Below are 23,760 nucleotides of genomic sequence, written 5' to 3'. Positions count from 1 at the left end.
GACACTTTGGTGAGTCTGAGTCCTCTGGTAACTGCAGGACATCTAGGCTGATGAAATATCGACAGACGAAACCAGCAGCCCTTGAATCCAGGAGGCCACCAAGAAAGCACTTACAGAGGGAAGGGTACAGCAGCACAGTGACAGAGCGCATGTTTAGCATGCATGAGGTCCTGGGTTCAACTCCAGTACCTCCATTTACCATATGATCCAGCAATCCCACTTCTGGGCATATATCCAGGGAAAAATATAATTTAAAAAGACACATACACCCCAGTGTTCACAGCAGCACTATTTACAATAGCCAAGACATGGAAGCAACCTAAGTGTCCATCAACAGATGACTGGATAAAGAAGTTGCGGTCTATTTATACAATGGAATACTACTCAGAATGAAATAATATCATTTGCTGCAACATGGATGGACCTGGAGATCATCATTCTAAGTGAAGCAAGTCAGAAAGAGAACGAAAAATGCCACATGATATCGCTTACACGTGGAATCTTAAAAAAGGACACAAACGAACTTAACTACAAAACAGAAACAGACTCACAGACATATAGAACAAACTTATGGCTGGGGTTAAATGGGGTGGGAAGGGATAAATTGGGAATTTGAAATCTGCACCTCTTGGGGAGCGATGGACGTGTTAGCTGTCTTGATTGTGGTGGTGGTTTCATGGGTGTACACATCTATCAAAATTCATCAAATTGTACATCTGAAATATGTATAGTTTACTGTACAGGAACCATGCCACAATAAAGGTGTTAAAAAAAATAAATAAACCTAATGACCTCTGCCCAGGAAAAAAAAGAAAGCACTTACATTCTAACAGATCTCAGGACCATCTATAACCCCAAATTTTCGCCTTCCAATTATAAGATAGGTAGAGAGGGACGTGAACTTGCTTCCAGCTGCCGGAGAATGTCAAGTTCTTCACTACAGGTGTTTCCAACAACGCCGGACAGAGTGATGAACCCATCAGTTCCAACTCCCTGGGTTTTGTCCAAGAGTCAGCAAATGCTGGTGTAACCCACGGGCTATCTAACGACTGAAGCCCCTTCTGTGAGATTGGGAGACTCCGGGGCTGAATTAGGACCACTGCCAAGGACTGAGATCTGGAGGTTGGAACTGGGGTGGGGTTTCTTCTTCTCCAGGCACCAACAGCCAGAAGGTTTGTTAGAGGAAATCAGGGTGAAACAGAAAGAAAACAAGTATGACAACTAAGTCCAAAGGATCAGAGGCAAAATAAGGGGCACTTAGAGGCCCAGCAGTTAGGAGTCACGTGGGGTTGGGGATAAAGGAGGAAGTTCTCAGGCAAACTCCAAGAACACACTCCAGGAGTCAAATCCATTTGGTAGTGGTGTGTTAATCTGGCTCAGAGAGTCCAAAAACAAAGACAGCAAATTTGTGGAGAAAATACAGTTTCAATTCAAGATGGTCTGATCACACTGAGAAGGATGGACAGGAATAGCCGGGTAGAAGCCACAGACAAGCGCAAGGAGTTCAGGCAGAAGGAAGAGCAGAATGTAGGCACATTCACACGCAGCTTTGCAGTGAAACGGCAGAAACACACTGAACTACCTAAGAGGCACCAGGAAGTCAGCTAGGTTCGGAGCCTCGGCAGGAAGACGGCGTTTCTCCACGCACGCTTGCAGATGGTCTTGCACCAGTTTGCTTAGGAAAACCGCCCGAATGACGATTCCAAGGCCACCGGGATTCAGGTTCAATGGAGTGCTTTTCTGACTGGCCAGGAATCCAGCTTTGGGGTGCCGGAGAGAGCTGTTTTAAATTACTCAGGCCTGGCTGCTTTTAGAAGGGGCGGAGGGGCGTCTGTCTCTGAGTCTCCTCTCGCCCTCATGGCCTCCTGAGTCTCATCGCCTCCACTCTGACTTTGGGGACCTGCTGCTTCCTTCTGCCTGGTTCTGACCCACTGTCCCCACCCCATTGCGACCCCAGTTCATAACCAGGGCCTCTCTCCAGAATGAGTCCTGGTGCGGGGGTGGGGGACAGGCTGATACAGAAACCACTGGTCCTCAACCCCCTGGATCCCTCTCAAGGCAGCTGGCTTCTGTCAGACACACTCAGAGGAGGCCTGCTCAGGAAAAGTCTCAGAGTTACCTGTGTGGTCTGAGTGGCAGAGAAGGAGACAGGAAGCAGCCTCATGGAGCTCACACAGTGTCTGGATTTTTCCGGCACCGCACTTCCCGCAGGACTAGGCACACGCGGTCTTAACACTTGCTGGTGGTCCTTCTTCCTCTCTGCCTCTCTAAGACCCCCATCTGGAAGAATCTATTCTGAATACCAGCACTGCTGCCTAACAAACATGTCCTAGGTAGTAATAATATGTGCGTCAAATCAAAGGAAATGATGAATCTCATATTTCAGAGAATCAAAGAGGCACATATTTATTTTCTTATGGAGGTTCCTTAAAAAACTAAAAATAGACTTACCCTATGATCCCTCAATCCCACTCCTGGGCATGTATCTGCGGGGAACTCTAATTTGAAAAGATACATGCACCCCAATGTTCACAGCAATACTGTATACAATAGCCAACACATGGAAGCAACCTAAATGTCCATCGACAGATGACGGGATAAACAAGTTGTGGTGTATTTATATAATGGAATTCTACTCAGCCATAAAAAATAATGGAATACTGCCATTTGCAGCAACATGGATGGACCTGGAGATCGTCATACTAAGTGAAGTAAGCCAGAGACAAACATTAAGATATCACTTCTCTGTGGAATCTGAAAAATAGTACAAATGAATTTATTTACAAAACAGAAAGAGACTCACAGACATAGAAAACAAACTTGTGGTTACCAGCAGGGAAAGGGAGTGGGAAGGGATAAACTGAGAGTTCCGGATTTACAGATACTAAGTACTATATATAAAATAGATAAGCAATAAGGCCTTACTGTACAGCCCAGGAAACTATATTCAATATCTTATAGTAACCTATAATGAAAAAGAATACAAAAAGGAATATATATATATATATATATATATATATATATATACACACACACACACATATACATATATATATATTTGTAACTGAATCACCATGCTGTACTCTAGAAATTGACAACACTGCAGACTGACTATACTTAAACAAAAATTTTTTTAAAAAACATTTTCTTAAAAACCACAAGTCCTTAAGAAAGCACTAGGTTATTGTTTCACTGGAAGCATTTTTTTGCATTTAGTGGTACAGTAAACAGTTGATAATTTCTCTGACTTTATGAAATATGTTACATATAGAGAAGCCTTTCTGTTAAATGTTTGAATGATGATAAATGAACCTTCCGACTGGGTAAGAGTAAAGGGATATGATTTATAAGTATGATTTATTTTCTAGGAAATACAACAAAATAAAGGCAGCAGAACACAATAAAAAGCACAAAATTTGACAACTGACTGCATGGGGTTTTGAGCCTCAATTTCTTCATCTGTAAGCTGGAGACAAAGCAACATACCTCACAGTTCAGTTAGAAGGAAATGAAATTATGATTTTGATAAGGACTCTAGTATGCCACAGAAATCATGGATAATTTCATTAAATAGCTAATATTAAACATTAAATATATATATTTCATTAAATAGCTAATATTAAACATAACCCTAAATCTCTTCAATAAGTAGTGTAGGGCTATCCCATGAGCTCCCGAGAAAAAATCCTCTCTGAGTCCTACCACAAGCATTTAAGGCTCCATAGATGTGGGGCTGAGAAACCTCTAAGCCTCTGACACTTTCCAATGACTTCAAAAATATTAATCTCAGAATGGCCATCATTAAAAAGTCCACAAACAATAAATGCTGAAGAGGGTGTGGAAAAGGGAACTCTCCTACACTGCTGGTGGGAACGTAGCTCGATGCAGCCACTGTGTAAAATAGTATAGAGATTCCTCAAAAAACTAAAAATAGACTTACCATATGATCCAGCAATCCACTCCTGGGCATATATCCAGACAAAATTCTAACTCGAAAAGATACATGCACCCCAATGTATTCATAGCGCTATTCACAACAGCCAAGACATGGAAACAACCTCAATGTCCATTGACAGATGACTGGATAAAGAAGTTGTGGTATATTTATATAGTGGAATACTACTCAGCCATTAAAACAAATAAAATAATGCCATCTGCAGCAACATGGATGGACCTGGAGATCATCACTGTAAGTAAAATAAGCCAGAAAGAGAAAGAAAAATACCATATGATATCACTTATATGTGGAATTTAAGAAAAAAAAGAAATAAAAAAGAGGACACGATGAACTCATCTACAAAACAGAAACAGTCTCACAGGCATAGTAAACAATCTTACGGTTACCAGGGAAAGGGGTGGGAAGGGATAAATTTGGGAGTTTGAGATCTGCAAATGTTAACCACTATATATAAAAGTAGAGAAAAAACATATTTCTTCTTTACAGCACAGGGAACTATGTTCAGTATCTTGCAATAACCTTTAATGAAAAAGAATATGAAAATAAATATATGTATGTATATGCATAACTGGGACATTGTGATGTACACCAGAAACTGACACATCATAACTGATAACGTTTCACACTGTGCCGGGGCGGGAGGGTACTGGTCCACACAATTAAAGACAGGAAAACTAGAGCCATTGTTAAGTAACGAGGGGCAAACCTATCTCTATTTCCAAATGATATATATTATAAAAATTGCAAAAATTAACAGAAAATTACTATAAACAAAAATAAAACAATAAAATAGTAATTTAAGAAAACAAACCAACAGATTTTTTTTTCTCAACAGCTTTTATGTATACAAACAACAGGCAGTTAGAGGATACAATGGAAGTGAAAGAAAGAAACAAAGACACTAGGCATAAACTTAAAAATAAACATTCCAAACCTCTAAGAGGAAACATTACGCACTCCTGCAAAACACAAAGGAAGACATGAGTGAGCTGAAAGACAGGCCGCGTTCTGGGTGGGAAGACTCAGAATTGACAGAGATCTTCTTTGCAATCGCAATAAAATACCATTGCTTTCTTCCCCTCTTCCGGTACAAGCTGATTACACAGTTTAATGGAAAGAACAAACGAGCAAAATATCCAGGAAAACCCTTAAAATGACACAGAATACAGAGGTGAGAGGGGCTTGGTTCCATCAGGTATTAAAACACTCAACAAAGTAAGTATCTATGGGGGGAGAGGGTAAAAGTGGAAGAGATGGGAATGGAGCCAGACATTTCTGCACATACTTTGTTTTGTCGTTTTGACTTTAGAATCTGGTAAACATTTTAGACAACTATAAAACAAAATTAAATGTGAAAAAAAGAAATTGTAAAAACTGAAAGGCAAATGAAGCAAAGGAAGCTGACAGTTCCACAGGGCAGAGCTTTCACTCCTGAGAGCGAGCCTTCCTAGACTTTAAAGGATGACTTATCATCCTTAGAGAGAGAGATGTCTTACAGGAAGAAGAATTTCAACATTTCAAAACACATGAATTTTAAAAATTCATGCCAGAAAGTAAGGAAACTGTTAAGCTTATGTCAAAAGAACTCAAGAGCCGATCTGAAGGGGTTTTAACTGGTTAAACATGGGACAATTCAAGATTTCAAAGGAATAATCATAACCGAAATAGACCAAAAACACCTGAGTATATTAGAAAGATCCATGAATTCCTAATAATACTGAGGGACCTCGTTAGTCACCTATGGAGGATGCTAGAGAGAAGTGACTTGTTATTTTGAAAACAGCTTTTTAACAAAGAAAGAATTTTCCTGCCTTTCTTGTACAAATCACACCTCAGGGAACCACATAGTTGTTGAAGAGAGTTTTTCTTTACAGAAGAACTCTAAATAATAGATAAAGAAGGAATGATAGAATTCGAAAATTACCATTTTGGAAATTCTAATGACATAATGAATCTCGGCCACGTTCCTCAATGACTGTTAACACCATAAAAGCATCGTCATGTGTGAAACATTCTTGCTATGAAATAGCCCCTGAATCTGATCAAAACCAACTGGCTGTTTACAGGGAACAGAGTGGAAGAAATTCATTCTTTTTTAACGGAGGTACGGGGGATTGATCCCAGGACCTCGTACATGCTAAGCACATGCTCTACCCCTGAGCTATACCCTCCCCCAACACTTGGTTTCTTCAATAAGTAAATTGCAAGGGGAAAAAAAGGAAGGAAAGAGAACTAATAGACTAAAAGAGACCTTTGAGACATTTCAGTCAAATGTAATGCTTGGACCTTGTTTAGATATCAATTTGAAAAAAACAACACAACAAAACTTTCAATGAATTAGACAATCAGTCATGCATGAATAGTGGCAGAAGGCTTGATGGCATTAAGGATGTGGAGCCAGTATTCTCAACTGTGATGGCAGGCTTGTAGTTCTGTTCCAGAAAGGTTCCTTGTCCTTCAGAGACCAGGCTGACAAACTTTGGGATGAAATGATGTTTGGGGGAGGGTCCCACAGGGACTTTCTTCAGCTCCAGGCACTTTTGCCTCCTGGGGCCCCTCCTAAAAATGTTATTGTTTTCTGATGTGAGAAATAAATGAAAATATTTCTTTCAGTCTTACAAGTTCATTTTTTCTTCTGACTTTAAAAGAAAGGAAAACATCTCGTAGGCTCTTAAAGTATCTCAGGTCCTCACATTATGCTTGCTTTGCCTGATGGATGGTGAGCCCTGTCTGGGATTTGCTTCTGAAGGATCCAGTGGTGGTGGGGTGGGTGGCGAGAAAGGGGTGCAGGGGGTGTAGACGAAATAAATTATGTATGTACGTGCATGTCTGAAACAGGATGCTGTACACCAGACCTTGATACAACGTCAATGGTAAACTGACTACACTTCATTAAAAAAAATTTTAACTGATTTAAAAGTAAAATAAAATAAAAATGGCTCCAAGTTGATAATGGCTAAAGCTGTGTGAGAGATGTGGGGATGCGGGAGGGTTATCATAAAGTCTTTCTACTTTTATGGATGTTTACAAATTTCCATAATAAATAAGTTAAAACATCAACTTCTGAAAAAAGACTTATTTAAATGTTGTTCTTATTTTACCCACAAAGGAAGAATATGAAAAAAGAATAAAGCCAAAAGAAAGAATATATATGTATAACTGAATCAATATGCTGTACACCTGAAACTAACACAGCATTGTAAATCAACTATACCTCAATAAAAAATATAAAAGTTAAAGAATAAAACTGGTTACTTGAACTTGGTGTTCACATGGACACTGAATAAATGAGAACCAAAGAGATCAAGTCTCATTTGGGACAAAGATCTCATTGTTCAAGAATTGCTAAGACTGAGAATCTAAACGGACAGAGGGCTTTAAAATTTTTTTAATGTAAAACTTGACTTTCTGATTTTTTTGGCAGCGGGGAGATGCTGCCTGCCAATATGGTGCCGTTTCATTTCAGAGAAAGCCAAACAGGAACAGCAGGCCGAGAATTTCCCAGTGGCCTTTGTGGCAAGACAATCAGTACAAGTGAAGGGCGGTACCGGGAGTGGTCCACCCCACCTGGCTAGCAGAAAAGCTGCGCTGGGCTGTGGTGCGCAGGTGAGTGATGGGGTGTGAGCTCCAGCACACCTGAGTCTCTGTCCCTCTGTCCTCCTCTGTGCATTCACTCCAGACAGTCACTGAGCATCCAGTCTGCGCCAAGCACTGTGCTGGGGGTCTGGACACACAGGGAACAAAGCATGCTTCGCGCCAGAAGGAGCAAAGAATAAGAAAGAGACGTGTAAGCAGAAATGTTTCAAACACGTAGAGGAGGATCTCAGTGAGGTGGGTGTAGGGAGAGAGGGTGCCCTGAAGATGCTACAGAGAACAGGGAAGGCTTTCGGGAGTGGGGGAGAAGTCAGAGACTCAAAGAAAAGCAGCTTGACCCGAGAAAGGCAGAATGAGGAAGGTGTCCCAGGCAGAGAGAGAGGTGTGCCCAGCCCTGAAGGCCAGCCAGAATGCAGGTGGGCGCCAGTGCTGGGCTGGGAAATGGTGGTGGAGGGGAGGCCAGGCATGGGGGCGCTGAGCCCCGGAGGGTGCGATGAAGGAGTAAATGTCTACACCGGGGTTCTCTGCATGGATGGGACCAGAGCACCAGCATCTCTTCGAATGTGCTAGAACACCAATTCTCAGGCCTGCCCGGGACCTACTGCATCAGCAACTCTGAGGGTAAGGCCCAGCGATCCGTGTTTTAACAAGCCTTCTAGTGACTGTGACGTGTTGGTCTAATGATTTTACCCTCCAGGGAACATGTAGCAATGTGGGAACACACTTCTGGCTGTCAGACTGATGGGGCTGACGTATGAGTAGCATTCAGTAGCCTGGGACACCGCGACACATTCTACAGAGCACAGGACACACCCCAGCACAACCCAAATGGCAATAGTGCAACCGCTGAGAAAGCCTGTCTCTCCCTTCTCTCTGTCTCTGTCTCTTTCGTTTCCCTCCCTTCCATCCTCCTCCCTCCCTCCCTCTCCCCTTCCTTCTTTTCTTCCTTCCTCCTTCCCTCCTCTCTCTCCTTCCTTCTTCCCTCCCTCCCTCCTTCTCTCTCTCCTTTACTCCCACTTGTCCTCTACAGATAGCAGAGAACCCAAAAGGCCACAGGGCACTCCTCTCCCACATACTTATTTATTCAGTTACAGCTCTCTCCTTCTATCCAAGTATTAACTCCCCATGACCAAGCTGATCTGTGCCTAATGGAGACACGATTTAATTTCTGCCCAGAAGGGTACATTTACCTTCCTGGGAGCAGGGTGGATAGTCACTGCCCTCATGCCTGGAGCTGCAGGTCTCAGCCCCTCCTCTGCATGTGAGTCCAAACAGCCCCGGGTTCTGGTTTTGGCTTGAGAGACAGCTCCAGGGGAAGGGGAGGTGCAGGGGGACATCCCTGCGCTGCTCCCCACAACACGGAAGGGCACATGTCTCCTGAGAGCACAGACTCTAAACAGAACTGTACTGTGCAAGTCACATGAGGAGTCTGGGACTAACCAATGGACGACATGGGCAGATGGAGACACCTGTTAGAAGGAGGTCTGTCGGGCAAAGGAGTGAGGAGACGGAGTCATGAAGGTGAGCACTAGTGGCGCCCACCCGACGCTTTCCGGGGTCCCGTCTGCCATGTGCACCTGTCCCCCTTCGTGGCGCAGATGCCCAGGCCCTAAGGTCTGAGGTCACTATCCAGCCCGTTCCCCGGCCTCCTGGGCTTTGCTGCCAGGGTGTCCCCACGGCCTCCTGACACCTGTCTTCCCTACGGTTTGCCCACATGGAGAGAACGCCTGGGGAGGCCCCTAGGAATGTCAAGTCTGCCAACAGTTGTGTTTCTCACTGGACATGAACCAGTCGGCCTTCTGGTTTCCGGCTCTAGCCTCTACTGAATTCCTTAGCCCACCTGCATTGGTGCAGTCAGCCCTGGGACACTGACACCCCGGAGCTTCTGGACGTCCGAGGTGGAGAGAGGGCCAGTCCATGGCCCACAGGGAGGGCCCCTTGGAGTCTGAGCCGGGCAATCAGCCCACTGTCTTCCTTTGGTCCTCCTGCCTCTCATAATGCATCTTTTCCTCCAACTTCGACATTCCCATCACACTCAAGAAGTGTACGTGATGGACTGAAAACGGGCCCCCAGGAGGTGGGGTCTATTACCTGTTTACTCGTCCCTGAACCTGCGATGGCGACGTGACGTGCTTTGGTCAACAGAACACAGAGGAAGTACCATTGGATAGGTCTGAGACCAGAGATCGTGCACCCCAAGGTTGCCGTGAGTGTAAGTCCAAGCTCGCTGGCCAAGCAACAAGAGACTCAGGGCCCAGCCACCCCGATCATCCCCGGTGACAGTCAGCCAAATCCCAGAAGTACAGACATCCCGCTCAGGTACAGCTGACCGCAGATGCACAAGGGAGTCCAAGCAAGACCGACAGGGGAACGTCCCAGATGAACTCAACTTGCCAGCGTGCAGAATCATAAGCTATAAAAATGGCTATTATGTTAAGCGTTAAATTCTGGAGTAGTCTGTCATGCAACAGTAGATAATGATACAACAGTATTTGTGTTTTTAGTAATTCCCAATTTTACCCTGAACTTCCTGCCACAGTTCCTCCTTGAGAAGCCATGGGATTCTCCTCTGAATGGAGAGCAAGGGGGATTTACCTGGTGTGACCTCAGGAGCATCAATGTCCCTGGAAGAAGGGACAGCCCCTGCTGCAGGAAATGTTGGGTTTGCCAACCTTCACTTGTGGAGAAAGAGGAGGGTTAAACACACAAAACTGCATTTCTCGGACACAGACAGATTTCTGACCTTCAGCCGGCGGTCAGGGTCTCCACTGCACAGAGAGTTTACGGATACTTTGAATGACTTCCAGGCTGGGCTTAAGTTATTCATCACAACCTGAGAACGACAACAAAAAAGAGTGGAGTAGTGGTGAGGGAGAAAAAGCTTGACATTTTCACATTTCAACATAAAAACCTGAGAAGCTTTGTGGTGCTTATGTCTGAAACAGGTGCTTTCGTGAACACCTGAAGCGGTAAATCTCCCCAGGGTGCCCACTGGGTTGGTCATTATAGGCAGAACCATGATGGTCACTGGCCAGGCTGTCGTTTCATGAACAGTAACAGTAATATTGTCCAGTGGTGGATGCTGGGCGCGACCCCTTCTATATCAAAAGGGGTTGGGATTCAGGAGATGGGCCACCTCTGGGCTCTGATGAAAGGTCCCAGTATGGTCAGCCCTGCAGCACAAATTCCCTCCTGTTGAGGTCAGCACGGTGGGTGTGGGGGCTGGGGGCAGAGGCAGGACAATTCTACTGCTAAAGCACTGAGTGGTCCTTGGTAACCTGTGACCTTGGCTAGATCAGACTGCAAGTCAGAGGGAAAGTTTCTAGAAGAAAAACCCCAGGAGCACACTCACACGCGCTACACTAGGAAGGCATGCAGGGCAGGTCTCCAGACCTTCAGTGCCACAAACGAAGACATAGTGAAGCCCTTTTAAAAGCGGTTTACCAGTCATGAACTTGGCTAAATCCTGCCCCCGAGTCCACACGAGTAATCCTATGCCTCCATCGCTATGATGGAAATTATTCGATTTGGTTTAGAATGACTGAGTACCCGATCTGGGCCGAGGACTGTACCGTGTCCTCTAGGGCAGAGGTTTCCAAAGGTGGGTTCCCAGACCAGCAGGCGCTGCAACATCCGGAACTCATTAAAAATGCAAATTTCTAGGTTCCATCCAGACATACGGACAGAAGCTCTCTAGGTGGGCCTCTAGGTGATTCTGAGGCAGGAAATTTGAGCACCAGTGCTCTGGGGAACATACAAATGAAGTTGAGTGGGATTCTGTCATATTGATTTTTCTTCTTAGGAAGTTTTCAGTTAGCAGAAATCTTAGCATTGTAAAAAGAAATTAATTCTCTATCCTAATAACATTATTTTATAAGTAACTCCCTCTTCTCCTGGATTCTTTGATATAACTATGAATTACTGATTAGACTGTAGGCTCATTATTAAATTTCCTTTGATGCACTAAAGTAGAAAAATACTGTTCCCAAGTGACTTTGTCTTCTGCTCTGAGTCCCTGAATGATCAAAGCGATAGTGAGCAAAAAGTGAGATTAAATTGTTTTGGTTAATTTAAATTTCTCACCTTTAGATAAAAATCCTGCCTCACTGCAACACTTTTGTAAAAACTCAACAGCAAATAAAAATTTCAACTAGAAATTTCCTTGGAAATTAAAATATGTGTGTGTGTGTGTATGAATGTGCATGTGTGCATGAGTGTGTCCATGTGCGTGTATGCACACGCATGCTTCCCCAGAGAGAACAGTATTGTCTAGTATTTATTTTGTATCTGCTGAGTAAGAAAGGGGGGAAAATCAGTGTTATGTTGTTGGAGTCGTTGGAAAATTTTACAGTCACATGTCTTGTGAGACTCTGGCAGCCCCTCGGCAAAGGGGTAGGGGTACGTTCTGGAGATTCTTGGGAAAAGGAGAGTGTGCCAGTGTCGATAAGGAGAAGAGGGATGGGGTTGGGAGCAGAGGTGAGAAGCATCCTGTGAGAGACCTAACAGTACGTCAGCCGTCTCCGGTCCCCCTGCACACTCCAGGCCCCAGTCACCGAATGGAGCAGAAGCAGGAATGAGCACCACTATTTACTTCTTTGGGAGGAAGATCACTCCACCAAAGGCATCTTGGTGTGGGAACAAGTTCTACTTGGTGGTGGTGATGGGGAGCCACTTGGGGAAACCGTCCCGGTTGCACCTGAAACTGTTCCCCAGGGATCATGGTCCAGAGCATCACCTGGTACTATTACAGGGAGTAGACACATGAGCTACACTCAGCTCCATTCACTCTTTTACTAAACACACTTTAAAAATGCTAACTATGTACCAGATGACATCCACAGACTAGCCCATCTAAGACTGTTCGATTCTCATCTTCCTTAAGTATGACCTAAAAAGTTCCCAAATACTACCTGCAACCCTGTTACTTCCAGAAAACGGAACTGGATTTCCAGCATGGGGCTTGGGACTCTGGTACCCAACTCTCACCCTGGGAAGGTCACGATGGGAGTTCCTTCTTCCCTTACCCACCACTGGTAAACACAACAATCTTCTCTCAGCTCCAAGCCACTTGTGAAAATTACCCCACTTCTCTTTATCAATGCGCTTCTCACCCCCACACAATCTCTCTTGAACTGCCTTGTAAAGAAAATAAAAGCGAAACCAGAGATGGGGGTTGGCTGTTAAGTGGGTGTGTGGCAGTGGGCGGTGGAGGGTGGGGTTCAGAGCCACGTGGAGGAAAGGAGGGAGGGTGAGAGGGAGGTGCAGCCACAACAAGTGGCTGATGATTCAGGGCAGCTATCCAGCTGGTGGACCTGATATCAGTCCAGAGCATGGATTCCCCGGGAAGGCAGGCTGGCTGCCTGAATCACGGTGAAGTTCAGGGTCAAACTCAGTTCGATCCCTGGCTTACTGGGAGAACTGGTAAAGTGACCTGACCTTCCCCAAGTGCAGTTTCTTCAACTGTGAAACGGGGTAATGATAGGCATGTCCAGGGATTGTTGTGAGAAGGAAATAAAATAATGGCTTTAAAATCGCTCAGCACAATGCTTACTTACTACCTGCACGTTAGACGTTAGCTAGCATTCACGTTTTTATCATCAATTAATTGCTGCTTTTCTGTGTTAAAGGTCAATAATGGAAAAGGTGGGCAAGAGAGGGTCTTCTCGTGTGCCACCTACACTGAGAGTAAAGGGTCCGCCTGAGGAGCGTGAAGACACCGGTCTGGGGGGATAGTCACAGACATTAACGCACGTGAGGGGGAGGGTGCATGCTTAGTGTACATGAGGTCCTGGGTTCAATCCCCAGCACCTCCATTATAGAAAAAATAAATGAATCTAATTGCATTCCCCCTCAAAAAAGTAAGGGGTTTCTCCAAACAGGTCAAAGTGTCACCGTAAGGAGACAAGGGGGCCCTTCTCACCTCAGTCCGGTGCACAAGCTGCTGAGTTGCATCATCATTCATACGAAAAATTTCCAGGAATGGGTCCGACTTACTGAAGAAATCCTAAAACAGAGAAGCAGAAATGAGCAGTTTCCTTCCCCTCCATGCAAACACGTGTGACTAGAGAAGAGCCCCAGAATCTGCCCCCCGCCCCCACCTTATTCCTCACCCCAGGGACCCAGCCTCAGGAGAGTGAGCTGCATCGGAGCCCTGGGCCCGTCAGAGGTAAGTACTCGGTGGGCTGAAAGTAGTCTTCAAAGGTCAGTTCAAGTGCCATTTCCCTGAGGAGCACTATGTCTGCCGTCTTGGAAACATTATCTACAGTTACTGTGAAGCCTGCGTCTGCTGACGGCAATACCTGGATCACTGTGGGTCTGTTTTTATCATCTGTTTCAGGTTCTGACTCCTGTTCTGCTTGTTAATTTTTGATTGAATGCTAGACACTGTGTGAAAAAAATTACACAGGCTCAAGATGAGTCTCCAGCTTCCAGAAGGCAGTGAGTTCCAGAAGGCAGGGGGCAGCCACCTGAATCTAAGCAGGGCTGAGTTATTTAGAGGTTAGTTTCTTCAGGAGTCTTTCAAGGCCCAGTCTACTTTCGAGTCCTTGACTCCTAGGGTGTAGTCCCTAAAGGGTTTGAACTCGAAAGCTGAGCATTCAGGAGGGCTCTTCCCCCTGGACCAGCCCTCAAGGCTAATTTCTATTTGTCAGACTCTGAAAGGCTCTGTTTACTTCATGATCTCCCCGCTCTATAGTTTTTGTCCCGTTTCTCTCTGTGCTGTTTGCTAATTAGCCAATGCCATGAGGGACCGGCACGCCAACTGTCGGGCGCCTTCCCTTCTCCAGAGCATCTCCAAAGACCCCGGCTCGCTCAGTAGCCCTGAACTCCACTTCCCCAGTTCCATGAGACTCTCAAAACCACTGCTCAGTTTCTCTATTTCCTAGTAGCTATTTTCTATTAGGCTTCCCTCGGCATCTTGCACGGTGTCCAGCTTTCAGTGGTACACAGTGTCTACTGGACGTGTGAGTGAATACACAAATAAATGAATGAACGACATGAATGCCTGGTGCGGAACAGGAGGCTCTCTGAGCAACAGCCTCAGTCATCACACTCTCACTGTGTATTTCACCAGGTGATCTCCCCAGAAATCTAGGCTGTAGCCAAGTAGAATAAAGCCTATGGCCATCCTAGTCTTTGAACTCAAAAAATATTCGCAGGGGATACCCTGATGACGGAGCCTCTGCGCTTGACGCTTTAAGGTACAAGGACAGATAAAACCTAGTCTCAGCCCTCCAAAGTGCCATCTCCTTTGGGGCTAGGTACACAAATAAACATAACCTAGGGCTAGAATCAGTGAATGAATGAATGAATGAATGATACAGAGAAGCGGGGCGGCGATGGATTTAAGACTAGAAAATATAGTTGTGAGGAGGGCAATTCTAGGAAGACAACAGCCTGAGTGAAGGTGTGAAAGAGGAAATAGAAAGGGCACAGCATGTAGCTTAATGACCCTGGAGCACAAGGGTGTATAGGAGAGTTTGAGGCAACACTGGTAAAGCCAGGTCCACGATGTGAAGGGACCTAAGTGTGCATCCAAAGTGTCTGCTCTCACCTCCTAAGGCAGTTGGGAGCCACTGAAGGATTCTGAGCAGGAAAGTAATATGTTTGGCTCTGGAGTGAAAAAGATCAGCCCGAAAGACTGTGTCGGATGCTTCAGGAAGATAAGACATGGGGGTGAGGTGTCTGTCTTCCGCTTGGCTGACCTCCCTCCCAGCCAGAACCAACCCCCCAGAGCCTGGAGAACACCCTTCTGCTCTACTTCTGAGGTGCCTGAAGGCCGCAGACGTCATCCTGCCAAGAACAAACAGTGGCTGCTTGGATCAGTAAGTCCACTTGGAAACCTTGTTTCTCCATCAAAATGGCCTGGCTTTTCCCCCAGACACACTCCTAGCCGTTCATCATCAGCATGCCAGGCATTCACTCAAGACATCCCGCCTCAAGCCTTTTTCTGTTCCAATGCTCATCTTAAAGAACCCAAGCCCTCTACTCCCTCCCTCCCCTAGTGTGGGCATGTTGTTAGCTGGTTCTACATGCGCTTGGGGTCCCTGTCAGGCTTTGACTCTGGAAATAGACTGTCGGTCCCTCAGGGGACTGGGTGTGTGAATTGCACTTAAGAATTGCTCAGTACACTGGAGGGATTCTATCTCAGTTACTTTCCTTTTTCCTTTTATTGATAATTTTAAACTGTTATTTTCTATTTAAAAGTCAAAAATTTAGAAAAAATAAAAAGATGACAAAAATAGAAATGAGGAAAAAATAGCCCATAATCTCACCCATGTCTACAGCTATCAATAACATTTAGATAAACATTTTTTTCTAGAATCTAGACATAATTTTTTCTTCTTTCTTTACAAATATATTTGTAATCATACTCTATATACACTTAAATACCCTATTTTTTTTTCTGTTGGCAGTATATTGCAATGCTTTTTCTACTTATTTCATATTCTTTTAAGACTCTGTTTAGGATAAGCATGGAGTTGTCAGGAGGACGAACTGTAAGTCAGGGAATCAAAGATCAGATATGATCTTTGTCCTCAAGTAACTAAAAACCTAATGTGTAGCACACTGGCTTTTAGGACTGCTTTCAAATCCTAACTCCATCATATACAATCTGGATGATCTGGGACAAGATATTTAATTTTTCCGAGTCTCAGTTTCCTCCATAAATGGAGACTGTGAGACAGGGCAGAGCCATTCAAGAAGTAACACAGCAATTAACACCAAGGTGGTGGAAAATTCAATTCCCAACAGACCTTAAGGCCCAAGATGGCGGGAGATTCGACTTCTAGTAAACCTTGAGCTTCATTATACACTCATTGTGATACACTGACATGGTGAATGACACACCCACAGGCACCACAGCAGTCCCCAGGCCGACCATAAAAGGTCAAAAAGGGGGCAGTGGCCCAATTCCTGGGAATCCCCACCCCTTCCCCAAAGAAGCTGGAATAATCCCCCCACTTGTTAGTATCTGAAGTTACCGAGCCCATAAAAACTAACAACCCCGCACCTCATGGCCGTGCTCCCTACTGCCTGAGATGGCCTGCACTCTGTCTACGAAGTGTGTGTCTCTCTGAATAAATAAATCTACTCTTACTCACCTATGACTCGCTCTTGCATCCTTTCCTGCACGAAGCCAAGGGCCCTCCCTTGGTGGGGTGCATCCCAGGGATGGACAGAGACCTGGGACATGCACAGCCATCCTCTTGCCCCATTTTTTCTTCTGTCAAAACCATTCACCTCCCAGTCCAAACTGGAGAAAGAGCCTCTGCTTTGTTCTGAACAGGGTCTGCTCAACTCCAGGTTACTGGGTCTGGGTGAGATAACACCACGGGACAGAGGTCCTGGGGTCTACAGCTCTGGGCCCCTGAGGCTCAGCAGTGAATGACCGAGGGCCCCGGACAATCAGCACAGCCAAGGGCAGGAACGGCCATTAAGACCCAGGGTCAGAGGTGCCTGGGGCCCCTCAGCTCTGTGAGCAAGTGCTCATCTGAATGGAGGGAAACTGCTCAAACACCTGAGAGCCCTGGGCCACCAATAAGGCCCCAGCCCCCCTGCACGTGACAGAAGCCAGTTAGAGGACAAGTTAGAGATACTTAAGAGACGACTAAGTGGGAAGAAGCCGTCATAAGCCTTTAAGTGAGACGCTTAACACTGCTACCACGGACCCGAGGGTCTGTAACAGCACCAGGGAGATACCACAAAGCAGTTTGGTGAGTCTTTCTGAAACCAGGGGGGATAACGGGGGAGAAAGAATGTAATAATCACAAGGCCGTGACATCAAGGCACACTACAGCTCTCAGCTCGTGCTAATGTCAAAAGGCAGCGGTTCATGAAAGTGTCACATAATCTCCTCAGGACACTAAAATCCCCCAAAATAATTCCTTCTTGGGAATAAAGTCTTTCCTACTGTCCCGAGGCAGAACGCACTGCCCTTCCAGGACGCTGTGACTATAGACCACTTCTCATATCTGCTCACAGCTTTTGTACTGTCATATCGTTTGTTGTCCACATTTGTTTCACTCAGATGGTGAACCCAGGGGGTGGGTGACAGAGGCTCAGAGGAGGGCCTCTTGCCACTGACTGATGCACGACAAACGCGCAGCAAAGGTTTGTAAATGAATGACGAATGAGTAAAGAAGTGAACACACAAGAGTGAACTGATGGGTGTATAAATGGCAGAGAACTTCCTGTAGGTGAAAGCGAACCACGCAGCCCAGGACGTCAGCTGGTGCTTTAAGACGATGTGGAACTGCTTGAGATGCCACCTTACCTTTCTCAGCCTGTTGCCCGTGAGTGACTCTCCGAAAAAACTCTGCCGCATCCCCAGATCGCCCCTCCCTAGCTGGGCTCCAGAAAAACAGAGTCCTCTGCAAATGCATTTACTGATGTGATGTGCTTTGGGACCCAAGGACATGGTTGGAGGGACATCAGAAATAAACAGGAGGTCGGCGAGGAAAGGGATGGAGACTGCACAAACGTTCCTGTACGTACAAGACTCACCAGGTGGCATGACAGCCTGCTTTTCAGGCCTCCCTCTGCAGGGAGGATAATGGACCAGCACAAGAGTCCTGTCTCCCATGGGCACCCTGACACCCTCTACACATGCCATCACTGGCTGGGAGCAGCTCCCAGGTGGGCTGGCCTTGGAATGAGGGCAGAGGTGGATTTCAGAGCAGCACCTGATGGCTTTGTGGAACCTTCTTTGGATGGCCTGGCATTCCAGGACCCGCTACCTCTCTCCCTCCCTCTTTACTTATGGTCGGACTTGCACTGTGGTCTGTCAGCTCTCCCCGACTTCCTCCCCATGCTCCAACACAGGCATTTCTCCTAGTAAAACCCTCGCACACTTAATCCTGGTGTGCTGTCCGATTCCTAGATTATTTGGACTAACACACAGAGTGACCTCAGACAAGTTACTTCATCTTTTAATCTGTTTCCTTACCTGTAAAACAGGGTTAATAACACCTGTCCCACAGGTGTTGTAAGAATGACTGTGATCGTGCATGCGAAGCTCTCAACCCTGTCCCCACAAATGTAGGTGCTTAAGAAATGTTTCGTTTCTTCCCTCTCAAGTCTTCTCTTTTCCTTTGAAATGTTCCTAGCAGTGGGGATAGTCATATTTACCCGTGCACCTGTGACCTGGGGCATTTGGGAACCAATGGACACTTGGCGTAATAAAATTGTCCCGTTTTAATTACAGACCCTCCCCCATCTCATGAACTGCTTCTCAATTTGGGGGATGTCTCACTTCGCAGACCTCTCTGAAATCTTTGATCTGTTTAATAATGTGAGTTGAAAGGGGAAAAACAGCTGCAAGGAGAAACCTTGTTCCACTTCATGTTTGAATGCTATTCCTCCTTCAGTATGGCCGAGCCAAGCCCTTTACCTTGTCATCCAGTTTCCGCGCGTGGAATGCGAGCTCCACGTAGTCATCGTTGCCGGACAGTTCTTCAGCGATCACCTAAAGGAGAGTGCACACGTCAGGGCAGGAGCGGCTGGACCCGCGGCCCAGGGGTTCATGAACGAACTCAGCTGCTGTCTGACTCCCAAATCATCAGAGACTGACACCTGGCACGGAGTCCCCTCAACCCCAGTGACACGGCAGTGTTTCCGGGTGTACAGGGAACTCCCTGCAACAGACAACAGACGGGACTGGATTTCATTTATGCTGTGCGTGAGAACACGAGGGGAGGGGTGTAGGATGGAGGAAGGGCCCTGGAGCAGCGGTTAGGAAGAGCTTCTTCCTTTAAAGGTCACACAGCGTGAACAGCACATCCATACAAAATTACATACATTTTTTTCCTTTGGGAAGTTACAAAGAAGGAGCAGGCAGCAACCTTTCTCCACTCTTGAGAATCAAGAACCAACAAGGGATGGGAACCAAACTGCTATGTCGTTTCCAGACCGATGTTTACAAGGGTCAGCAAAGAAATGCTCTAATTCCTGTTTCAAAAAAGTCTGCCCCTGTGCTTTCCGAGATGGAGGGGAGAGAGAGACAGAGACTGGTCTCGAGAGAGAATAAGAATCTAAACCCTTAACCCCCAAGAACAGAGAACTCCTGACAAGGCTCTTGGTATTAGTGAAGAGATTAGTGAGTAGCTAGGAGCCTCTTTCATAAACGATCACATCCCCATATTTAATAGTGACCCTCAAAGCCTTGGAGCAAAAATTGGTGGAGAAAGAAATTAGGAGGCAAACAGTAACAACAAAAATCCTGACACCAGTCTCGTCACATACAGGTTAAGCCACTTCTAAATAACGTCACACCTTCACCACGGACTCAGAGGCCGCAGCACGTGCACACTCTTATCAAAGCTGTTATGTAGAGACACTGAGCTCTAATTCAATCTCGTATCCACTCTGGGCTCAACATCCCCATTATGAGTTGAGTTCATCTGTTCTGAGTACACAATGGTGGCCTTGGGAGATTTTTATTTCATGTGTGATCTTAAAGCTGTCTTAAAGGTTGTCTAAAAAGGGAAAGACCCCTCCATAAGTGTGGAGGGTAGGAGGCATGGGTCCAGACACATAATGAAAACTCAAGAACTACTTGATAAGCCAGGAACCTTCCCATTCAGAGTTTTCATTCCTTTCTCATTTGTTCCTGATCAACTGCAATGCCTCTTACATGCCTCTTGAGCCAAGATCTTTGTTTTGGGGTCAAAGACACCTTTGGAAAGATGAAAGTTTTAGTCTCCATCTGCAAAGTCTCGAAAACTTTGCACCTGTTTTCAAGCGTTTTCCAGAAATTATTGAAGCCATTTTTCTGATCCAAGGACCCAGGAGTAAAAGAAGGATTTAAATATTTAAAATTAAGAAGGAGATCAAATTTTTCTGGGCTGCGTGGACGAAGAAAATCTCCAAGACATCTTAGAGAAAAGGTGGCAAGATGAGCTTCTGTCCTCCTGGGGAAGAACCAAGGAAAATCGCAGACCTGGTTCACTGTCCCAAGGCTCATCTGGGATTGTAGGCTCTGGGAGCAAGCCCGTGGGTTCATGACTTTTAGAGCAGCAGTGGGGTCTCCACAGACCATTTGAACCATCTGCTCATGACTGAACACGGTAGGCAAGGTGAAGCTTGGACATGATGTGTCATTTAAAACATTCAAGCCAACAAACTCAGGGAAGTTCTTCTAAGAATGGTCACAGCTTTCAGCAGTGGAAATGAGACTCCTGAATTTTTCCTTTAAAAATGGCTTAATTTTTTTTTTTAATGAATCAGTCACTCTCAAGTTAAAAAGGAATGTTCAAAGAACTCAGGAGGTTTGCCTCGCAAGCAGTTCAGATGCTCCTGGTACTTTTTTCTACCCACTACTACTATTATTATCATTTTTGTCCACACAGCTAAATGATTAGACTACTTTATCTTTCTCAAGGGCTCTAATACAAGATGCCAAAGTTTCAGATACTGGAGTTCTACTTGAAAATTTAATATTTTATTTAGAAATACTTCCAGTATTGCTCAATAGAACATTCTGCAATGACAGAGCTATTCTGTAATCTGCACTGCCCAATAAAGTAGCTGCTAGCCACAAGGAACTACAGAGCACTTGATACTGGTTAAGAGTAAGAAATGGCTAGTTGCTTTTATTTAATTTAAATAATTTTATTTAAGTTTAAATAATCACATGGCTACTAAAAAGAACAGCACAGCTCCAAACATATTAAAGAGGAGTTAAATGCTGGGCTCTCTAATCCTGAGGCAACAGACCAAACCTCAGACTAAATGCTATTAGAGCACATTTTTTTTCTCTCAAAAAAAAAAAAAAAAAAAAAAAAGAAGCGGGGATATGTAGCTTTAATTATTTGAAAATTCCAGACAATTCCATATTCTTATTGTGCTCAGTAACTCCATCTCTGTCCCCTGCTAAAAATGATATTTCATTGCAGAAGTGCTTAGTTGAAGTGAGTAGCCTCACTTTCCAATCCTTCTGCTGGGATGGAAGGTCAAAATCGTTTGGTCAGGAAGGAGAAAGCTGGAAACAAGAAGGGGTGACTCAGACAGCTGAGCAGCTGTGGAATCGCCTCCCCGGTGCCGGGCCGGGCCAGCCAGCACCATCCGGCCGACGGGCTTACCGTCATGGAGGACTTCCCGGCCGTGTTCCCGTGCTTCAGCAGGGATTTGGACAGCTTCCTCTGGGAAACAATCTGCACAAAAGGAGACACAAGGTGGGGATATCCGTCACAGACCTGCAGGTGTGCTTTCTAACATCCCCTACAAATCCCGGCACTGACAGCTCTGCTGGAGATTAAGACATCTATGTTTATTTCCCGAGGTTCTTCCACACACCGCCTCTAAATGCAGGTACCCCTTCCCTCCTCTATCGCATGTGACGTGTAAGAGTGTGGGGGCCATTACAGATAACTCAGTCAATGAGGAGGTGGCTTAATTGCTGCTAAAACACTTACATTAAAATGAGCTGGAACATATTGGATATGGACATAAAGTAGATGAAGTTTCAGAATGACCTCAAATTAGCACTAAAAGTTCTGTGTACTGTGGGGGGTGGGGGGCAGGGAGGGAAAGAAACTCAAGGTCCAAATAGACAGCTTCTGTATCCATACTCTCCAGAGTCCTATTTTAAATATATTCATTAGGAAGCTGTGAAGTCAGTGATCAGGAAACGGATGCTGAGACAAGCCAACAGGAGTAATTGGGGTCCTCTCCATGATTCAGGGTCAATGCGCAACAAGCACTGATACTAAAATCATCATTACACTGGGAGCTATTCTGAGCAGAATCTGCCCACCCACCTTGTTTTCTTTCCTGAAAGAGAAGAGTGGCAAGGCACCAAGGCCCTGACGGACGAGCACCCACAATTCCCAAAGCAGACAGGGCTTGAAAGAACCAAGTGAAAGCTGTGCTCTGACTGAGGACAAAGTCCCCTGTTGCAATCAGTGGCTTCTGCCTAAAATGGCCCCAGGGATCCTCAATTCTTGATATTCACACCATTGGTAATTCCCTCCTCTTGAGTGTGGGATGGATCCAGTGACTGGCGTCCAGTGAACAGGATACCACACAAGCGATGGGATGTCACTTCTGAGATTAGGTCACGACATCTCTGTGACTTCCCTCTTGTTCACTGTCTCTCATTGCCTCCTTCCCAGAGTCTCTGCACTGGAGAAGCAGGCTGTGAACAGCCATGGAGAACAGCCCACATGGCATGGAAGTGAGGTCTCCAGTCCACGGAGGGGAGAACCAGAGGCCTGCCCACAGCCACATGCATGAGCCTGGAAGCAGGTGCTCCTCCAGGTTGAGTCTTGAGAGAATGGCAACTTGACTGCAGGCCCGTAAGAGACCCCAACCCAGAGGACCTGGCCACGCTGCCCGATCCCTGACGCACAGAAACCGTGATATAATCAATGTGGCTTTTTTTAAGATTTCAAGTTTTGGGGTAATTTTTTAATGCAGCAATAGGTAAAAATGCACATAAGATAGGGAAGGCGATCTCTGCAAAAAGTCAGGATGTGAACCCATTCTCTGAAATCCTTCTAGCCTTTTCTCTGTATTAGAGCAATAAAAATATTAGAAGCGTGCTGATATCAAACACAAAAAGTTCAGGGAACTTCGCTAGACCAACCAGATTTAAAGACCATGATGTTCAGTCTGCTATATTCTGAAGAGGAAGGGGCATTTCTGTGAAAATCACCAGGCGATGATGACAATGATGATGATGACGATGATGACGAATATGATGGAGATGACGGTGGCGGTGGTGATGCTGCTGACAGTGCCAATGACGGAGAAGATGGTGATGGTAGTGATGGTGAAGATGGTGATAACGATGACGGTGATGATGATGATGACAGTGGTGACAATGATGACAATGATGGTGATGATGATGACAGTGATGGTGACAACATTAATGACAGCAATGGAAGCACCCATGGAAGTACAGGTAGTATGTGGCAGATGCCTTATTCACTCTACAAATAATTATTTAGCTCCACTGTATGACAAACCTGGCACCAGGCACTAAGCAGAGTCAGATGCAACATCTGACCCCTGGAGCTGAATTTTTAGTGGAGGAGACAGGAATTCACCAAACAGTCAAATAAACGAATGTAACTCATCACAAAGGAGAGACACACCAGCCATGGTGGGGATGGTGAATGGACAGATGGCAGGTAATGAGTAGACTGTAGTCCAGGTGGGAGGGGATAGTGGCCGTGGAGATGGAGACAAGTGACCAGATTCTGAGA

General features: G+C 45.5%; 1 protein-coding gene across 4 annotated transcripts in view; it reads right to left on the bottom strand.

Moving 5' to 3' along the window:
• The window catches only part of CPNE4 (copine 4), a 390,855-nt gene that overhangs the window by 88,778 nt on the left and 278,317 nt on the right, over positions 1-23,760 (bottom strand). For all 4 annotated transcript variants that reach the window (XM_072971211.1, XM_072971204.1, XM_006205278.4 and 1 more), the window contains 4 exons: positions 21,634-21,705; positions 18,945-19,019; positions 13,473-13,556; positions 10,296-10,385 (listed from right to left, as the gene is read on the bottom strand). In XM_072971211.1, coding sequence (XP_072827312.1) covers positions 10,296-10,385; positions 13,473-13,556; positions 18,945-19,019; positions 21,634-21,705 — 321 coding nt within the window. The remainder of the gene's footprint in view (positions 1-10,295; positions 10,386-13,472; positions 13,557-18,944; positions 19,020-21,633; positions 21,706-23,760) is intronic.

Source organism: Vicugna pacos, chromosome 1, assembly GCF_048564905.1.
Source record: "Vicugna pacos chromosome 1, VicPac4, whole genome shotgun sequence".
Classification (NCBI taxonomy): Eukaryota; Metazoa; Chordata; class Mammalia; order Artiodactyla; family Camelidae; genus Vicugna; species Vicugna pacos.
The sequence above is the reverse complement of the archived record's forward strand: the minus strand, read 5'-3'. Positions and strand labels throughout refer to the sequence as shown.